Source organism: Euleptes europaea, chromosome 5, assembly GCF_029931775.1.
Source record: "Euleptes europaea isolate rEulEur1 chromosome 5, rEulEur1.hap1, whole genome shotgun sequence".
NCBI classification, from domain to species: Eukaryota; Metazoa; Chordata; class Lepidosauria; order Squamata; family Sphaerodactylidae; genus Euleptes; species Euleptes europaea.
In genome coordinates this window covers 38,876,454-38,897,964 of record NC_079316.1, presented here as the reverse complement: position 1 = coordinate 38,897,964, position 21,511 = coordinate 38,876,454, and the positions used below count along the sequence as shown (strand labels likewise).

At 41.4% G+C, this 21,511-nt stretch overlaps 1 protein-coding gene across 1 annotated transcript in view; it reads right to left on the bottom strand.

The window, feature by feature from the left end:
* EPHA4 (EPH receptor A4) overlaps positions 1 to 21,511 on the bottom strand; it is a 172,293-nt gene that overhangs the window by 24,545 nt on the left and 126,237 nt on the right. Inside the window, exons 6-11 of the mRNA XM_056850584.1 lie at positions 17,121 to 17,245; positions 15,669 to 15,828; positions 14,186 to 14,297; positions 4,284 to 4,342; positions 1,927 to 2,040; positions 1,578 to 1,763 (exon numbers count right to left, since the gene is read on the bottom strand). Coding sequence (XP_056706562.1) covers positions 1,578 to 1,763; positions 1,927 to 2,040; positions 4,284 to 4,342; positions 14,186 to 14,297; positions 15,669 to 15,828; positions 17,121 to 17,245 — 756 coding nt within the window. The remainder of the gene's footprint in view (positions 1 to 1,577; positions 1,764 to 1,926; positions 2,041 to 4,283; positions 4,343 to 14,185; positions 14,298 to 15,668; positions 15,829 to 17,120; positions 17,246 to 21,511) is intronic.

Sequence of the window (21,511 nt, the reverse complement as noted above, 5' to 3'; positions counted from 1 at the left end):
TTTTAACTTTTACATAGCACTTCTAATAAATTATACTTTCAGTATTCAAATATAGACTTATATATATTTTCTTTTCACCCGACCTTGGGTACCCAGCTTTTGTTCGTAGGTTGCGTTTTATTCCCCTCCTTTTTTTATTCCACAGGGAGGGCATCTTGGCCATCTTCTGGGCATGTAGGGGTCGCTGGGGGTGTGGGGGGGAGATAGTTGTGAAATTCCTGCATTGTGCAGGGGGTTGGACTAGATGACCCTGGTGGTCCCTTCCAACTCTATGATTCTAAGGAGGACAGAATATGTAAGAATAGCAAAGAAGCCATTTTTTGGGTGCTTGACAGAGCTTTTTGTGACACTTGAATGTGACTGAGTTTCCTTTATGATTCTGTAGTGACACTGACAATATTCAGGAGTTCCTCTGTTGCAGTGGTGAAAAAAACATACCAGTTTGTTCGTAGTGGCGGATTCAAGAAAGATGCAGCATTTGCTGACAGAATGAGTGGTTCTGCTCTATGCTTTCCCCACAATGCACCAATGTAGCAGAGATCCCAAATATTTCTCTGACCACTACATTCTTTTGCTCAATAGCTTCCAATGCAGATAAAGATTCTGTTCCCCAACTGATATCAAATCAGTAATCAAAGGTTTCAGTAAACAAACCGGTTAATCCATGAAGACCCAGAATCCTAACAAAAACCAGAATCTGAATTCTAAACAGGTTTTTTCTTTCTTGTTAACAACAGTGGCCTGTTCTACAGCTACACTCAGCCATGTTTCCGAGACAAGACTATCTCAAACAACGAAGGCCTTTGCAGCATACTTTGACTTGGGTCTTTTCTGAGTCTGGCCAACACAAGCGTCTTGCAGTTCTGGCCTGAAAACCATAGCGGTTGGATTCTGCATGATTGGTACTTGGACCAAAGTTGATTTAATGAATGCTAACTGGGATGTTAAAGGGGTGAAGATGGGAAGAGGATGTAAGCTTGACAGGTGTTCCTTGAAATGAAAGTCAATGATTCAAAGATGTAAATCAAAAAGAGCCACACAATCAAGTCTCATAGAAAGGGCAAAGATTATTTTCCTTTTGAAGGACCCTATATCGGTGCCTTAAGACTTCAAGCATACAGCTTTGCAGTTTTGTTGTACTTTGACTGTTATGAAATACATTTGCTGCTTTGATTCCTCCTATAAAAGGACATTTCAGACCAGCTTTCAAAACACCCACCTGGCACACCAATCAAAAGGTGGAGTAACCCTCCACAGAAAAACATCCTTCCATCACATTTCCCCCTTCCCTCTAAAACCTTGTAGTGTTATGTTCCCTTGTAAAATTATGCACAAGTTGCTTGGAGATAGGGTATCAGCGGCAACCATAAAACCATTTATAGCTGACAACAAGATTAATGGCGAGCCCTGCTCTGATTTCCTCCTATTAGCTATCCGTGAATCTGCTCCATCTGTCATTTCACAGCAAGAAGAGTATTGGAGAAACCCTTATGCTGTTTTAATTTCCATAGTGACTTTCAAACTGCCCTAGTCAAAGGAATGGTTATGCATTTGGTGGCAGATCATGACCTACTTACATTTAGTAACCACCCCTTCCAAGTGGATGATGTTGGGATGGTCAAACTGTCCCATGATGCTGGCTTCACTCAAGAAGTCCCTTCTTTGTTTGTCTGTGTATCCTGCTTTCAGAGTCTTGATAGCAACACAGATCTCCCTCTTGCCTGGCACCTTGAGGCGACCACTGCAGACCTCGCCAAATTCACCTGCAAAGAAACAATACAAAAGACAAACCATTAATAAACCTCTTTCTCACACATCAATGCCAATCTCTGCACAGCAACGGTTCCACTAAACCCGTGCTACTCCAGTAAGCACTCACCATTAAAAATCCATTATCAGCTAACATGACAGTGCCTTGAAACTTACCGACACCAATGACTTTTTCAATCTTTATGCAGGAAGCATCAATTTCTTTGGCAAATTCCCGCACTGCTTGGTTAGGGTCTTCATATGTAAAAGGGTCCACATATGTTCTAACACCTGCAATGCAAGGATGCATTATTGAACATTGCTGATCCACATAAGCAAGCATGAAAAATCATTGGTATGTATCCACACAGGCTGAGGAAACCCAGGCTCAAAGGACTGCTTTATTTGAATGTGATTTTCCTCTCTGTCCATATATACAAATAGGTAATCAGGCTTTAACCCTGGTATGAATTCCACTCCATATTAAAGGCAAGGCCTCTAACCAAGAAAATTACGTTTATTTGAATTCACACAGTAAGCTTGAATTCTCAATATGATTCATTAGAAACTATAATGAGTAAGTACATTGGAGGATAAAATTTCCTTTGGATTCTTTCTGCCCATATGGAAGTAGCCTCAAGAGGAAGATGTCCAGAATAACTGATTCTTGTAAATTCTATATTTAAGCAAATCATAGGATGGATAAGAATTTCCACAAGGAAAAAAATATCTTGGAAATCACACAAAACATGTCTGAAAAAGGCAAAATGCCTATCATTTTCCAGCACAGAAGAAGCTTTCTCACTTTGAGTTGTGTGACTAGCAATACAGTAATGGCACCTAGCAAGTAAATACATAGGAAGCATTTTCATATGTTGTGTGTGCGTGTTTTGAGCAGCAACACAGCTGTTCAGCCCAGCAGCCTGTGTTTTCTTGGCAATGAGAAATGTGTATGTGTGTAAATCTGTATGTCTAAATATACTGGCTGAGATTAGCAGATGCCCATTTGCCAGATTTGTGCATGCACTAGTACTATTCCAGGTGCTTTGGCTCCACTGCAGAACCCCAAGTCTCTGCAAAAGCTGTTCCAAGTAATAAAAACGGTGTCTCGGAGATGGAATAGTGTAGTGTAGATGGAATAGTTGCAAAATAGTGGGTAGGCATGCAGCTCTTGAGTACAATGTCTCTTTGGATCACGGCCAATGGGTTTACAACTTCACCTCACCCCACACACATACATCATGCATTTAAAAAAATAATTATGCAAGAGTGGAAAAAGAGACGTGAACGCAACACCACCTATGTTCTATGCAAAGCAACATTCCCCAAGCTGAACAGTGAACTGGTTCTCTCCTGATTATGTCTGTGCAGTCAGTGGGTTGCATTCTGTGATTTCCAGGTACAAGGCTTGCAAGAACTTCCCTTCCTTCCCTCCCCCCTGGAGCCACTCCCACTCACGGAAAAGCTTATTGCTGGATTCAAAAGGCTTGCATGTACTCAAAGCTGCACAAGTTAGATGGAGTGAGGAAGAAAGGGACAAAATTGCTCCTTTCTTTGTCTTTGGTGAACAGAGTTTCACCCACATAAAAGGAAAAACAGGGTAATCTCTTTCCCTCCCACTCCCCATTGCATCTACCCAACCAGTATGGCTATTGGTATACACAAGACCCTTGATCCCAGGGAAAACCTTTCCTAAAATCAGAAATGCCTCTGGTTGGAGGGGAGGATGGAGAATGTTCTGAACCATCATTGCTTTCTGCTGATGATTCACAATATCAAGCCACTGTATTGTCAATACAGAGTTATGTACTACTTTTATAAGACGTTGCCAGCCACTGAATATCTATACAGGTAGAGTATCCCGTATCTGGATATCCCATATCCAGACTGATCCAAAAACTGGACCCTTCGAGCCAGCATGCATGCAGATCCGTGCTGCCTGCTTTCAATGTTTCCTCTCACCTAAAAATAAAATACAGTGTACACTGCATCGTAGGTGGAGACTGAAAGCCTGCCGTTGTTAGTTTGTTTGCCGTTGCCCTTGTTTAACAGCTGATACAGGTACTCCAGTGAGATAGTTACACCTTTGCTTTCTAATGGTTCAATGTATACAAAATTACTTAAAACACTGTTTAAAATTGCGTTCAGGCTATGTGTATAAAGTGTACATAAAATATAAATGAATTTGGGTCCCATCCCCAAGATATCTCATTATGTATATGCAAAAATTCCAAAATATTCCAATATATGGAAAGATCCGAAATACGGACCACTTCTGGTCCCAAGCAGTCTGGATAAGAGATACTCAACCTGCATGTACCTTGACAAAGGCAACAAACTTTATACAGCACCAGCTAGCTAAACAATGCCACATATGAATATGGTCCAAAATGTTCACAAAAGCTGCAAATCCCTGAAATCCAGTGATAGTTATATCAAAAGGGATGTCATTTCCTTTTTTTCCCCAGGCTCAAAAACACCACAGGACATGCTTTGTGAACCAGATCAGAAAACCAAGCATCGCTGCCTTTTACCTTGGTTCAAATGTTTCTCCTCATCTGCTTCTTGCTTGGCCTTACTGTATTTGCTGCGTCTGTCGGAATGAAAAGAGCATTACAAATCAAAATAAATATCTTACTGAGTGAACTCAAGAGCCTTCTTGACCTGCTAAGACTTGAATTACTGTACCTGCCAAAACTTGTTCTCTCTGCTGCTGTGGCTGATGAGCTAGCCTAGACCTACCTGCAGCACAGAGTTGCCACATTCCTAATCCTGCAGTAGCTGTCACTATCAAGGAAAACATCCACACATTTTTGGAAAAGGCAGTTCACTCCCCCCCCCCATGCATTCTGTCCCCAAATGCAGACATTTCTCTTTCCAGATTTGACAGGAGTTATTTCAGGTTTGCGAGAACAATTAAAAATGTGTGTGAGTTGGAGTTTATAAAGTATGTATAAATGATGGGTTTTCAAGCACAATCTGGCTGATATTTCATTGCTAACTGCAAATATATACCTAATCATTTTATTTTTACTTCACACATGGGCATATTAATAACATATTATCCCAGAGATTAATACTAAACCGGCACATTATTGTAATGAATGATATACTCCTAATATTTATAACTTTAATTTTGGAAAAGATCTTTGAGAAACAATGTGAACATAGATCTAAAAGAATTTAATAAAAGGAAGCTCTTGCTAAAAGACAGCTATTCACATGGCTAAGAACTGCTCTTAAGTTCAGCTTGTTCCATATCTCCATAAATTCTCAGGATCCCAGGGTTTAGATTGGTCAGACAGGGAAATTCTCAAAGCACACTTAGCAATTATAATTCAGTTTCCCCAAATGGAAATTGTTTCTTCCTCTCTCCCCCCCTCCTGCCCCATGGGAACCTGTGGATTTTTCTATTAATGCCAATATCAGGACTTCCTTGGACTTCACAGGAGCAAGTTTAGATTGTTGGATCCACTGTGTAAATTTGCCGACAAAATGAAATAATACCCACCACCACCCTGATACATGATTCCTAATAACCCCCTGCTTAAAACTTATTGAAGCAATTGCAATCATGACTGTAAGTGTGACCTGAAGTTCTTCTAAACTATAAAAGTGAAAGGGCGATACTTTGGGTATAGCACTGTGTATCTAACCATCCACAGTTTCTGCAGAGTGGGACTTTCCCTCTCCCTTCTGTTTCATCCCACTGAACCCCCTGGAATTTGTTTCTGGGGTCAATAGACCCTCAGGAACAAAATAGGATACAACATAAGGGTCTTCAGGAGGAGGGGGAAATCTATGGCAATTGCTGTCCCATCTTCTGAAGACTCTAGTGCCATTAAGTCTTCAAAACTGTGTGGCTGGCTAAATGTCAACACATCTGAAAAATCAAAACAAAATTTGATCTAGTCTGTCTATAAGGATCAGGACTTAAACTCTGTCATTGGTCTCAGACTTATCAGCCTCTGTTCATTAAAATTGCCAAGTGGACTTCATACTAGACTTAAATAATGATTCCATGTCAGCAAATAAATGGAGATGGCGATTATTTCATGAGCACCTAACTTGGTCTGCACACAAGGCAGAAACACTGGGGCAAATATTTAGGAATTTTTTAGGACTAAGGTCATATTCTACAAGCCACACATTTTCGTTGACTTTAACAGAATTGTCACGAGGTAAAGGGATTTTCTATTGCAACTGACTTGAATAAACATACACACAGAATTTCACATACAATTTTGGCTAACTACAATATGTAGGATCAAAAGAAGAAGAAAAAAAGCAGATGTGCTTCCACAAGAGTAACTTTTAAAAATCTTCTTTTGCTTGTTTTAACACAAAGGCACCATGGGGGGAAAAAGCTCCCCAAAGTTCTGAAGAAGGGAGTAGCAAAAAGCAAGCCCAAAGAATACTTTCCAGCCCCCTAATTACACATATTTAGCTTCTAATAAAGGCTTTCAAACCTACTATTCCTTGTTGTATTACTTTTGTCACCTGTTGAGTTTTTGCTTAGGGACAGAAACTGCTGGGGCCTACTGCCTTGAAAAGATACCCCCCCTCCTCTGCTCCACACCCCTCTACTCATTATGTAGTCACTAGGGCATGGGGAGTTCTCAGGAGGCTTGAGGAATGTCGGACACAAACTGACATTCACAGATAGCTCACCTGAATGACAGAAAGAAACCTTTGTCACAGTGTTCAATTCGGTAATTATAGGGATTTGGATGACAGTGAATAAATGGGAGGCGGGATTCAGGCAAGAACACAGAAGCTTTGAGAAACTGCAGGGGTCAGGGATGAAGACAAGTCTACAGGTGGGACTTTGAGATAAAGAAGAGGCGGGGTTTAAACCTGACAGGCGTGCTCCACAAATGGCAAAGGGAGAGCCATGGGGTATTAGCAGGTATTGTGCTAAAACAGCAGGATCCTCACATACTTCTCTCCTAGCCAAGCCATGGAAGCTGGCACCTTTTGCATTCACATTTCAAAAGTGGGAAAACAAAGACTCAGAGAAACTGCTGACTTCTGTGCAGTCAGAAGGATGTGACCAATGCAGTGTGCTAAAACACAACTGTGGGAGCATCAATGGAATTCCAACCACTTAATTCTAAGTATTTTGACTTAACGTTTTGATTTCACTGATCTGTGATAATTAAAATGCCCTTTCATTAAATATCATCCAATTAGATACAAAACAAACCCCCACACTATTCACTTCCCTTTTTAAAAACACTCTGAAGCATTGTTCGGGCATGAACATTGTTAAAAGTTATTTTTGAATCATTTCGCTTTGTAGAAGAAGGAGCAGACATCAGGACCCCTAAGGAAGTAATTAGATAACCGAGAGCAAGGTGGGTGGCCCTCTTCATCCAGAAGGCAGCGAGCTTAGTTCTGAGATGATTTTGTTGTGTACAAAAATGTCACTTCAAACAGCTATGCTTGAAGGAAGCTGATCAGAAACAGTCAAAACTATCTACCCTTTGCTGATTCAATTGATATATTCTAAGATGAGTTGCACTAACATTTCAGTACATTGTGATAATCTGCTGTCTCAGATGGCTGGTTCACATTTGCCACTGCCCAAATTTGAGATCCTTAGTTGACACACAGGGAAAACCACTTGAGTCACAACAAGGCTCCATTCACATTGAGGTACCCATTCATGAGAGCCATTGAGATTTGTATGTGCAAAGAACATTATCTTGCCACTTGGATGGTATGGACATATAGGGTTGGATCCCTCCTAGAATTTCACAGGTGCAAGAAGTGGGGATGATTTTCACCAAATCTTCCTGATTCCTTCTCAACTATTCCTGGAGGGTCCACTTCCCTACCCCCCCAGGAGGAGCATGGGGGGAGGGCTTTTGGGCTGCATGGGAGAGGGGAATCAGAATAGGGTCTCCTTGCACCTGCAGGAGGATCCAAACCAGAATTCCCATATACAGGAGCTGGTTCTGTCAAACAGACTTATGAAGCACTTACATTTGGGCTGCAACAAGTGTGAGCAAGATCAGAATCAAAATACCAAAGAGGTGACAGATACTGTCAGTTACAAAAGTACTGATCACATTGTGTGTGGGGGATATTGATTATGACCACCTTTTTCTCCTCTCAATGGTGATCCACTTGTAAAGCTTATATGTTCTGACTGGAAAGAAGATTCATGTATACAGCATACCATGTGTTGATTCTGCGATATATGGGTACATTATTAAATACCTAATTTAGCATTTTTAAATGTTTCACTAATATTACATCACCTGAAAGTTCATGATGTTTCAATGAGCAATCAATTAGATTTTGAACTATTTCAGCGCAGACAACAATAAAAACACACATTTTATAAAGAAAATCTGTTATGTAATATGAACACATAACATATTTGATTTGATTCCAGTAAAGGATTTGGTTACTCCTTGGAGGGACTCACTTAAATTGTCTGTGGGGCACATTTTTAAATAGACTATGAAACCCACAGAATTCAAAAAACTTTTAGCATTAGGCATCCGGAGGCTAATATTTCATATACTTAACTAGCTGTTCCCATCTTTCCCCTTTCTGATGCCTTGTGAAACATCCTTGAACCCTCTGCCACTTGCTTTCTTTTATGCCATTCCCACTAGTGGTTGCATCAAGAATCCATTCTTACTACGAACTGCCTGGCTATCTATTTTTTGTCCAGTTTGAACCCTTTCTAGGTAGAGATAACTAAGGAGACAGCTTGAGGCAGAAGAAGTGCTGGTGGGATACACATCAGCTCTGACAAGACTGTCAGCTACCTGGCTCCCAGCAGCCTTTCCTTTGACAGTTTTATGGCCGATACTAAAGAGAATCAATAGGAGGGCAAGGGGTTGACATTTCATTTTCTAAAAAGTGATCCATTGAGGATCAATCACCAGGCAGTGTTTATCAGCCTTGGGAAGTGGCATTTTTGCACCAAAAAAATAAATAAATGTAGGAATAATCTCAGAGCGACTCGACAGGCACAATTCTCCAAGGTGGCGACTCGTAATTAGAAATCCAATGCATCCCACTATCAATCCTGCCTTAAATAATAAAGCGATCAATAAAAGCAGAGGGGAATTTAAGTCATCAGGCTCAGTGATGCTATTTTCTGTTGCAATGGCTTTTAATAAACCTCTCTCTCTGCATTACATTTTCATATGTTCTTTTCCTCTTGTCAGCATGGAGGCTGGTGAACCAGCTGAACACCCACAGAAATCCATTACAGTGAATGACTACCTATCAGATATTATAACCACATGAATTTAACTGCTCTTAAAAAAACAAGAAAGCAATTTGAAGTAAGAGAGTAAATGGGGAGGAATGCTGCTTTAGTCACAGAACAGAGCCCCTGCTGAATCAGACCAAGAATCCATGGAGTTTCCTATAGGGGTCAGCCCGGAAGCCCCTAAGCAGGGCACAAAGCCTTCCATCATGGTCTGTGCCCTCAGCAACTAATAGTCAGAGTTATGCTATTTCGGAATGTGGAAATTTCATTTAGATATCGTGTTTAATGCCCTCTCCTCAATGAGGTATTATAAGAGAGATTAATGGTTTTGAAGTGGGAATGTGCGATAAAGCAGTTAGCGTATCAGACTAGAATGTGGGAGACCCAGCTCTGAACCCACTCTGCCATGGAAGCTTGTTGGGTGACCTTAAGCCAGTCAACGTTGCTCAGCCTAATCTATTTTACAGGGTTGTTGTTGTAAGGACAAAATTAAGGTGGTGAGTACAATTTCATTTTGAGGTTGGGGCCTTATAAAAAACCCACACTTGATTTTGAAGAATTTTCTTAGTTAGCAGAAGACAAGCAGGAAGGGGTAAGTCAACTGCTCCCAAGTACTGCCCATCCTGTCAATGGCTCTGAAAAGTACCCAAACATCAAAGCTTTGTAAATGCAAATAGCCCTACTGGGTGACCATGAAATGACCAGCTTCTACCTTGTATGAAATCTGACACCCAGAAGGTGACAGAGACATGGAAGGCAGGAGACCAGATACGATCTTCCTAGGAGCCCCAGGAAGAGCTTCAAGAGTTTTGACTCACAGAGAGGGTGCAGATAGAGAAAATATAAAATCCCTTGGCACGGAGGGAGAAGGGCACATTTAGGCTGATTTTGCCTGGAGGTAGGAGCTCTCACAACTGAGCTCCATCTTGATGGCCATCATTGCCACTTGGAACAGACAAAGAGCTGGCTGACGGAACAAAGAATTCAAGATAATGGGAAGCTTTTAAATTGCTGTAACTTCTAAAGTTAAAGGGCCTGTCTTAGAATAAGACCAGCTAGGGCATGCATATAGTTGAGGGACAGAGGATTGTGCATTTGTACTGTTTCTTTGTGTTCCTTGCTCAATCTGTGCAAAGTATGTGTGTGGACTTTCCCCTTTCAATAAATTCTGTACTATTTTAAATACTGGTAGTTATTATCTTGCCACATAGACCTGCACCACTTGCACACTCTATTTAAAATGGGTGCCAGGGGGAGGGAGATGGTTGGTTGCTAGATTCTAATTCCTTGGAAGTGCACAAATTTAATAAGCCATCCCCATGGTAACCAGTTGCTCGGTAGCAGGACATGCAGGCACTAGGTTGAACCTGTAATCGGTAACATGGAAGGGAAGCTGGGAATACTAGTCCTCTTGACTTGTAATTGTTCAGCTGATTAGCTGGTGGCAGTGTACGAAAGGAAAAGTGCAAGATAGCCCCTCCAAGAGTCAGCAGAGCCAGGAGAGTAGCATGGCACTGGGTGGAGATTCAGGACAACCCTAGATGTCTTGGAGGGCCAAAATACAGCAGGGCCCAAGGGTCAGACAGGCCATTCTGCCCCAGGCCACAATGAGGAGAAAAATGGGGCAAAATATCCACAATATTTTTAATGAGACTTGATACAGCTTGAGCTGAGAACCAACATTACATCCTAATCCTGTATTTCCCAGTGCTGCAAGAATTCTGTAACTGCAAAGTTCTCATTACAGGAAGGGAGTTGAGTCAAAATGAGTCTGTGCTTTGTGTCAAAATAAAACTGGGCAAATCTGGTGATGCCTAATCTCTGTTTTTCAGCATGTGCCAATAGCACCTTTGCAAAAGTTTCCAATGGTTGGGCCATGGCAGTTCAAAATGAAAACTAAACTTTTTTTTAAAGACCAATTTTGGTGGTGTGGTAAAGAAGCCTTAAAATTGCTTTACTGTACCACAAACTTGGTTAGATCCAGCTATCTTTTCCATCTCCATCTTGCCCAATTTTTCTCCTTATTACAGCTCCTATTCCATACGGTTTCTGCCCATAAAGGTCTCATGGTACCCAGCACAACTGTCTGAAATTTTATTATGAAGAAGCTATTCCAGCAATTGCTCTTGTGTGTGAAGAAGGCCACAATCTCTGTTAATATAGACAGAATGAGATTATGGGGGGGGGGGAATTGTCCCAATTCAGCCCGTGAACCGAATTTTGTGACTTTCTCACTGAGCATCAGTGACACAAGGCTTCTACTTTGATTTGTTTTGAAATGGCAATCCAACTGAGGAATAGAAACTCAGAAATCTGTTCACTTGGCATTAGGTGAGAAGTGCTTTGGGGCTAATACATGAATAACAAAAACAACTTGAAGAGAAGGGATTTTGTTACACGTCCTTTCCGAAACGTAAGAAATAATTTCAAAAAGCACAAGAAGTATGAACTTCTACCAGTTTTTAAAACATAGCTGAATGAAATTTAATTGATTCTGACTGCTTGACAGTTTTTGGTGGGTATGACAGGAGAAGATGTGGAAAGAAATAATAGAGAGAATATATACTTGTCATCTTTCGAAAACTTTTTAAAAATATGGTGTGGGAGGGTTGGAGAAAGAGGAACAGAGGGTGGGTGTGCTGCAAAAACAACAAAAACCTAAATGCAGGTAGTTGTATTTTTTTTAACAACAAATCTGTTTAACGAAATAATGTAATCTGTCTACAGTTAAATAAGGAGGTGGTGCCTAGATCCACCTTCCTAGTACCCCAATATCTTTGTACTTATTGGTCATAAGAATGAAAGGAGTCAGCTGGTTTTCTTCTGGTCAGTTGGGGAGAACACAGCCTGCATGTGCTCTCTTATGTTTCTGTAATGTACGGATGGAAACGTAGGGCAGAACTATGTGTCATGTGTAGTTTTGTGACTCTTTTTTTACAACATTTCTTTTTTGTTATGAAATGCGGCTGTTAGGGTTTTCATTTAAAGGAGGAACTAGGTGTGGGAGAAGGAGCTTTTTACCTCCCTCCCCCTTTGCTTCCCAGCTGAAAACTGCCACACTAAAGCTATACTTAGCCCTGCTAGGGGAAAATTATGAATATACATCAGTTTTCCCCAGTGGGGGGGGGGGTAAAAGGAGCTTGAGGTGGTGATTACTGATGGGCAAATAACAGGTAAATATTAATAATACTAAAACAATAAAAAATAAAAATAAAAACAACACCCTGCAGAACTACACGTCCAATACAGTCCTTTATACCCTTCAAAGTCCACTGAAATAAATGCATTTAGAAGGTTGTAATTCTTTTTGGGATTACAGTGCACACCTTATGCCCTTTTTGAAAAAACTGAACGGTGGAAATTCAGGCAAGAGGTCTGGAATATCTTGGTGTGCAGACCTCCACAAACTTTCCTCCTGTGGCTACAACCAAAAGAACAGGGACTGTTGCCTAGAGCATCAGAGGACAAGGGGGCACCAGGAGGAGCCCTGTGGTACCCAGGCTTCACTGTGGCCTGCTGGCAGTTCAGGGTGTGCATGCCTGGGTCAGCTACCCATGCCTTGGTGTGCATGCCTGGGTCAGCTACCCATGCCTTGGTGTGCATGCCTGGGTCAGCAGTTTGGCATGCAACCAAGCCATGGCTCAGGGCATACCTGCCTGAGCTAAAGCTCTGGATGCACTTGCTGAGGCTGGCTCAGAGCTCACCCACCCCACATCCAGGGCCCTGGCTGGTGGTGCCTAAAGGATGGCCTGAGGCAAGCCAAGGCTGGCTAGCTGGTGGGTGGGTTCAGGGCAAGCCCAGACCAGCTAGTGGGACAAGGGCGTTACCTGGACTGGCTGGTCTACGGTGACAAAAGTCCTTGGGCTAGCCCTGCAGTGGTATAATTCTGTATGGGTAGAAACTGTGATTAATTATGGCTGCTTTCAAACAGGCACAGTTGCCAACCGGCCTGGAGAAAAATGCCTTTTCCCTTGAGGTTTAAGGTGGAAGTAGGTGGGTGAAGCTTTTCAGGGTACAGAGGCAAATGTGTGTGTGTGTAAAGTGCCTTCAAGTCGCAGCCGACTTATGGCGACCCCTTTTGGAGTTTTCATGTCAAGAGACTAACAGAGGTGGTTTGCCAAGGCCTTCCTCTGCACAGCAACCCTGGTATTCCTTGGTGGTCTCCCATCCAAATACTAACCAGGGCTGACCCTGCTTAGCTTCTGAGATCTGACGAGATCAGGCTAGCCTGGGCCATCCAGGTCAGGGCACAGAGGCAAATAACATGCCATTAAAGGCACAGAACAATTTTTTTTCTTCCAGGCAACGGGCAAGCTGACCAATAGGTCAACCAAATGGGTCCTCTCTGTTCACTTTTGATGTGTTTCTTGATGTGCAAAAGGCAGAGGACCAACTTAACCATCCATCTTTCTTCCCTACCCTCCTTGCATGGTGTCTCAAACATTGTGCTTGTTGGCAGTCTTTGGGATTCAAAAAGACAACATTTTATTTCTCCCTTCTTTTCTCCCCAGGACCCATGTGATCTTTTCTAGCCTTTGAACTATCTTCACCCCCTCCCCTTCAATATCACCGAAGACAGGAAGACAAGACCATTTTTTCTATTTACATTTAAAAATGCCAAGAGCTATTTTCTTGTGTTGGGGAGGCACGTAATGGCAAGGTTTAACCTGTCTCTTGTGTCACCACATACAAAGTTATATCATTCACGTGTTTCCTTTTGTGTTCCTCACAAGGAGCAACTGCCCAATGCAGAAACAATCAGAAAATCAGGAAGGGATCTTTTCCCCAAGCAGGAGTTCACAAACAGAGGATCATTTCATTCCTTTTTCTTTTCCCCCTGCATGGCACTTCTAGTTGAGAACTCCTGAGCTCAGAGTGATGCATTCATTAAGCCCTACACCAAATTACAATTTCTTCAGCTCTCATGTTGTTGGCTGGCATCTTAAAACCTCCCACCCCCACCCCCTTACCAGAATTTGGCTTTGCATTTGAAGGGCCAATAGAGCTAGAATGATTACCATTACATTACATGCTGCCGAGGTAGTGATGTTGAGAAGATCAAAGCAACACAGGCGGGGGGCTTGTGATGCAAATGCACTGTTTATGATGCTAATCAAAGAATTCAGCTTTGTTTGGGGAGACGAAAAAAACCTTTCTCATAAAAGAGAGAGGGGAAAGAAGGGGAACTTAAATTCTTACCTCCTGCTGATGACAAAGGCGGCAATGAGAATGACCACAAGGACAACACTGCCAGCCACAGAGACCAGAAGGACGGTGGGGTTTGTACCTTCACCAATGATGGGAGACGGAACTAGAAACAGAGAAGGTGTCTGTTAGCATTCCATGGTTATGCTATGTCGAAAACAACACAGGATCACAATGGGGCCGTGCTTCCTTTGGCATTTGAAGTGCAGAGGCAGTTTGCAGTACTATTCAAAACCCCACTCAGGCTTTTCATTATGTATTCATTTGGCATAATTTTCCAGGAGGGCCTTAATTAGTTAAAGGCATTATGCTCAATAATGGTTTGGGGGGAAACTCTCTGAGTGTAGACTCCCCCCCTCCCCTACTCTCCTTCACATCTACTATGAGACTATAATGGCTGATTTAGTGCCCACTGAACTGCTTCCTTTTTTATTTGATTTAAAATGGAACAGATGCTCATTCCTTGACTATGAGCAACTAGGTGACTCAAACAGAACAAGATGTTTTTAGCTGTCTGCAGTATGGGAGTGTGCTTCACATTTTCACATGCCTTGCCTGAGGGATGTTAACACTGACAGAGCAAACCTGAACTGATTAAAATGGCACTGTGCAATGGGGATTAAATACAAAGGTATGGCTATATCATTTTCCTTCCCTTACCTCAAGATTCAGTCATGTTTTTAAATATTTATCCAGCGCAGAGGCATGTGCTATTATTATTATTGTAAGCCGCCATGAACCAAGAGAAAAGGCAGGATTCAAATGTTTTAATAGACAGATAAGTGAACAAACAAATAAACACATATTTCGTATCCTGGTGGGAAGGCTGACTGGCAACTGGTTCCTACTAGCAGTTGCGCAACTCTGAGTCTATTAGGGGCATCACCTCAAAGAAACTCTGTGAGACTTTCTCTCTGCTTCCTCCAGGGACCTGTACACTGTAAGTAACTGTTACTGCAATTAAAGACATATCAAATCTATCCTCAAATGCTTCCTGAGAGGAAAGGAAAAACTCCATTCTAACCAACTGGGGCAGGAGGTTAAATTCTTCCCTGGCTTTGTCAGTTGGCAGCTAAATCCATGACAAGGTTCCAACTATGCAACAGCAAGAACCAAACAGGAACAGTTTCACCATACAACAGCCCCAATCAGACAGCAAACTCAATTTCATGCATAGGTCCAGGGACAAACTGAGGCTCTTCTGTTGGCTTCCCATCCTCATATTAGCTGGAGGCAGCCCCAAACAGGGAAGCTCACATTCAGCTTTGCACTTAGCACATGGCTGATTAATTAAGAAGTAGGACTGGAAGGATAGTGAGGGAACTGGACTGGCTAATACAGCTCTGTTTGACCGAAGCCATCAGCTTCAAAGGAATAAATGTCAAATGGAAAAGAAATTCATTTATACTCAATCAAGGCAAATGCGGTGTTCAGGAGATGATGAAGAAAGAAAATGGGGAAACCCCCAACATTATACCTGTGTTGGTTGTGAACTCAAATGGCCCACTGAAATCTCCATATCCAGCAGCTGTCCTTGCTCTCACATGGAAGACATAGGAAGTCAAAGGGTTCAAGCCTTTGATATCAGTGTTTCGGGCTGCCGTTTTCACAATGCGATAGCTACGCTCATTTTGATCCTATCAAAACAGAACAAATAAATATACCTCTTATTGTTCTTCAAATTCCGAGGATATTACTAATGGAGATAGAATTTTCAAAGGCTCTCTGAAGACTTTCTATTGTTCTCTTCAGCGACATAAGAGTTCTTTATGTCTTTTATATTTTAACATCCATTTTTTTTCTGGAAAGCCATAAAAGATGGTTGAGGGGTAAGTTATATGTCCAGGTATTGGTGACTGCTTGAAAAATAATAATGCACGAGTGGAATTCTTTAGAAAAATATCTTGACACTGCAGCCACAATTCTCCTGATGAACAAATAGCTCTTTATGTGCTCTCCTCATCTCTTGTTTTCCTGTTGCAGTTCAGAACTATAAACCCTAAAAAAAACCTCAGGAGATGCATGCTCAAAAAACAAAAAGCTTACTCTTGTCTTAAAATTGTATTCTGCTTTCTTTTCTATAAAATGTCTTTCTCTGTGTGTGTGTTGAGAGAGAGAGAGAGAGAGAGAGAGAGAGAGAGAGAGAGAGAGAGAGAGAGAGAGAGAGAGAGAGAGAGAGAGAGAGAGAGAGAGAGAGAGAGAGAGAGAGAGAGAGAGAGAGAGAGAGAGAGAGAGAGAACGAACGAACGAACGAACAGCCTGTTTCTGGCCTCGCTTTAATAGGGAAGCAAATAAAGTGATTATCTTTTTTTTGGGGGGGGGGAACAGTGAGAAAGAGAGGGAAGGAAGAATGAAAAAAAAAAGTAATTGTTCATTTTGCAGACAACCTTGAGAGGAAATAGCTCTTCAATAGTCCTGAACTGGAGGAGGGACAAATTATTTGTAGAAATGATGTCTCCATATAACTTCGAGGAGATGAAAAATGTAATTTTCTTTTCCCTTATTTTCTATTAAAATCTATCAAAACTCCACTACCATTCTGGGCAAAGCTATCAGCTCATACAGAGCTCATTATTATTACTGTGTTATGTACTTCATTACTACACTTCTGTCTCTGTTGTAAGGCTAATGTTGCACTATTTCTCTGGTCTATTGATTCTCATTATAAATTGCCCCACTGGAATCGGATGGTTCCCAGGGAGAGGAAGAGGGAAGAAAAATGCCACCACTGCCAGACGGCAGGAACAAGGTGCAGCGGGCTATTCACTGCAGCTGCTTGAATCCATGAACCGTCAAACTGGAAATGATTATAAAGGCAAACACACTTGGCTCTGATAATGGGTGCTGACGTGAATGATAACGGTAAACCTATTTGGCCCTGGTATTGAGCAGAATCGGGGAAATGACAGTTGTCCAGGTTGAATAATACCTTTTCGTAATATTTTACTTCATACTCCAAGATGACTCCATTTGGCCTGTCAGGTTCCAGCCAGGTCAGTGCCACGCTGTGCCTTGTTATTTCTTTTGCTTGGATCAAAGCAATCTGAGATGGAGCTGCCAAGAAAAAAAAAGAAAAGAAGGAAAATGTTATACAACGGCTCTCAAAAAAGGCCAAAGTACCAGACAATGCTAAATTATTTGCCTTTTACACAGATGCAACATAAGATGTTTTGGAAGCTTTAACTAAAGCCATTCAACTTTAGGCATGTTGATACCAAAGATAGAAATATTACATGTTGCCCATGCACTGATTTGTACACTACAACCTTTGGGTCTAACAGCCCCTCCCTTCTTCTTGCATCACAATGGTTCAGTGGCTTGGTGCCCATCCTTCATACTTTCAGCATCCAGCCCCCTGATGAGCTCATTTAAGCTATTCTGGCAAGGTACAATAATGAAATGTTCTCAGATGACATCACTAGTACACATTTAGTCATCAAGTTGGTTTGTTAGCTTGTCCCACACTGAGGGCTGGCAAAAACTTCTATGGCTACAAGTAAGGACAAGCTATCATTCACCACAGAAATTAAGTGTCCATGATTAGTGATGGAACCAAGTCCAGAAATGGGGTGGGGGGCACACATTACATCTCTTTGACTTCCAGACCAATCCTAAACAGATCAACCATGAGTCTTCTCTGTAGTCTTCTTAACATTCTGAATGCAACAAGGCCATAGGAAGGGATTGCAGGAACCAAGTTCAGCAAGCAAGACTCATTCAAGAAGTGTGATTTTAAATCCTAACACAAGATCACAAAACCAAGTTTGGGACTCAGAATGTGAGGAATATGGCTTCATCCCTAACATTAAGAGTTTATTGAAGATTCTTGAGCTCTCTATATAGTATGGGAGTTAGCATCTCTGGTCCATTATTTCTGCCTCACTGTTTTCATGTAAGCCAGTACTTGACTGTGAAATGGCACCAGAATTATTGACTCAACTTTAGTGTAGTGGATCCTACCCCTACCTCCCACTCCATTTAGAAAAGTGTGAAGCCTTCCTCCAACTTTAGCGGCTTTTCCGTTGGGTCCACCCTAGTATTTACAAATGGCATTTCCTAGTCTGCTCCTAAAATAAAATGCTACCAAATATAAACAAAAGTATCAAATGTACTATCATGTAAGTGTGGGCGATACACAAGACCGGAGACAAGAGTTCCAACAACAACGGCTTTATTAAGTGAACTAGAACTGAACTGGAGAAATGTACAACAACCCCGGCTTATATGCCAACCCAGCCACCCGAGGCCACGCCCCCCAAGTCCATGATTGGGCGGCTGAGGTCCATTGAACCAATGGAATGCGCAAGTAAAGGAGCCTGGAGAACCTCCAAGCTCAGAAGGACTCTAGCTTCCCACTGCATACATAACATGTACCTCCATGAAATTTATTCCTAAAGGAAGTGGCACTACACAATGACTACTGTCTATTCAAGCAGAACTTTCCTAGTGATGAGAATTGTAAAGATCCAGTTGAGTAGGAAGAGCAGAGAGCTCTTTCTGCCATAGTCAGTAGCGGGAGCTCCAGGTACACAATAGCTCTTTGGAACACAACAAACATTTTATAGAGAACTTGACGGGAATAAGACACTTTTCCAATTTTGCTGAAAAAGCAGAACAAGACAATACGTCTCTGGACAATTCAACTAATATTATAACATGGATTAAAATCTACACTCCTTTAGAATTACATTTTGAGTGCAATATGGAAAGTTAAGATAAAACAAACAATTGGACAAATGAGAAAAGTCTCAATAGATGCCTCTGATTGTTTCCTGAAGGGTCTTCATTGGTGCCTGAACTTCAGATATTTAACAGGCCAAAGGACAATGCCTTCTCCCTTTGACTATGGCAGTAACAGATTCATAGTCCTGCCAGAGAAATGGGCTTACTGAAGATTTACGATCCATGATGCCCAGTCCTTGTTGTTCTGTTACTGTGTGGTCACGTCTCTAGCCAACTGTTATCAAATCCTGCCACAACTGACAAGCACCAATACAAATGAAAAGGGGGGGGGGGTCCTCTAGGACTGAAAAAGGGTCATTCAGGAAAGGTTTAATCTTATCTGCAAAAGCTGTTCTGTAGGGCCAGAGATTAGACAGCTTCCTCAAGTGAATATATTTGTTCCTTTGTCCCTTAAACCTTAGAAATATGCAGGTGTTTTTTAAAAAAGAAACAAAGAACAGTAACTGCAGAATGAAGATCTATCAAGACCATTCAAGTGAAATTATAATGTGAACAAACATGCCACACTGAGAGAGAGAGAGAGAGAGAGAGAGAGAGAGAGAGAGAGAGAGAGAGAGAGAGAAATCTGTAATCCCACCTGAAAATATAGTTATTATTTTGTAATTGAATAATTTGTCACAAGGCCAGCATTTTAAATAACTTAAAAAAAATAAACAAAAAAAGAAAATTAGATATGAAAGCGTCAGAACTACTTGACCATATCGGACAGGTCTGATGGGAAAGAGTCTTAGCAGCAGGCACTTCAAATATAGTCACAAAAGAAATTCTCTGGACTGAATTGTGCCTGTCAGGAAGACTGTTTCTTGATCTATCGCTTGACAGTTTGGCATCTCTGTTAGAAATTACTCTAGAGCTTTCCTCCCTCCACCAACTCATCTGCCCATCTGTCTGTCCCTCACCCTGTGTCTCATGTGCATGAAAATATACTGAATGACAGAAAATACTATAGCAAACAGAACATCTATTCAAATACCTTCCATCAAGTTATTTATATGAGGTAGCTAGACTTGGTATAATGCAACTGTCCTGGTTAGATAACCCACTTAAGTCCTTGAACAAGAGGGGGAGATTTCTTCAAGGAGATATTAGTTTTGCATTCATTTGCTTAAGTGAACAAAATTAGGATAAATCACCACCCCTGAATACAGCAAAAACAGATTAGTAACAGTGAAACCAAAAAGCAACGCTGCTTGCATAATCAGTGCCTCTTGGAGGCAAGCTGTATAATTTTGTCACAGGGATTTTTGCGAGCAGCTCTGATCCCAGCCATCTCTGAGAGAAAATCCATTATGGGTTTTCCCTTACCACCCCCTTCCTTTTTTCAGTGGTATATATCTGAAGCAAATGACGGTCTCCCCATATAACAAATGCTGAAGAGAGCTACTGAAACACATGGCCATAGGTCATTTCAACTCTAGACTACATCTCTAAATCTCAAAAGCTTGCAAATCCAATGAAAATTAGACTGTATTGACTTTCTTTTTTTTACCTCACATACTTTCATGAACGTCAGCATTCTGTAAACAATAACTAGGCAATGCCAAAGACTGAGACAGTTCTTGAATGTCAGGTCAGGCCAACAGACAGAACTGGCTATTCTACAGACAGAACTGGCTATTATTCCATCACCAGAAATGTGCACTTCAAAAATCTTGTTTTCATCTTTAGCGCATTGTAGCATAATAATATGAATTAAGAGTTTTTCCATCTTTTGGACTTAACAATTAGTTAATGGGTCAGACTGAAATCTTAGAGCTGAAGCACATTTTTTTTCAATTTGCGGCACTGTGTGGCAGCTCATGGGGGACCAGTTTGTAGATCTTACCTGACACGAACACACAAGCTGCAGCTTTGTATCACTGAGATAATTGTTGGGGGAGTGCAAAAATTCAATTTCTACCCATCAGAGATCACTACAAGTAGGGAGCTGCCATGAGGAGGGAGGGCGGGAGACAAAAGTGGTCATCATGAGATTGGCACTCTCATGCACTTCACCCTAAATTAAATTGATTTATGGAGAGAATTAGCCTTTCCTGCCCCTCATCAAACTAGCTTGGAAGGTGTACTCTACCTATTAATATCCACGAGCTGCACAAGAACACGGGGAAGAATTACAATATATTCTACCCTGAAAAAAATCACATTATCTTACAGTCTGTCTCTAAGTACTTGTCTATCTGCTATAGTAGCTAGTGCACAATAAACAGTTTTTATATTTATTTCCTGTGGCTGCTGGCTCAACAAGGTATGCAATCAAATCATCAGATTAGGATGTGCCATTTTGTGAGAATAGATACACTGTGGTATCATAATACCTATCTGTCTAGTGCATTTTCAACCCATTCTTCCTCCAAGGGTATCATACTGGCTCTCATGCTTGACAGATGCTTCTCCAGTCTTTTTCTTAAAAGCCCTTATGGAAGAAAACTTCTCAGTACAACTGTCATCACTGATGAAATGTTGGTAAGGTTAGAAAGTTTACTTAACATTTAGGGTAAATCTATTTCATTTTAATTTACACCTGCTAATTCTTGTATTATCCTCAAAGAACACTAATACCAAAGAATGCCGTATTGA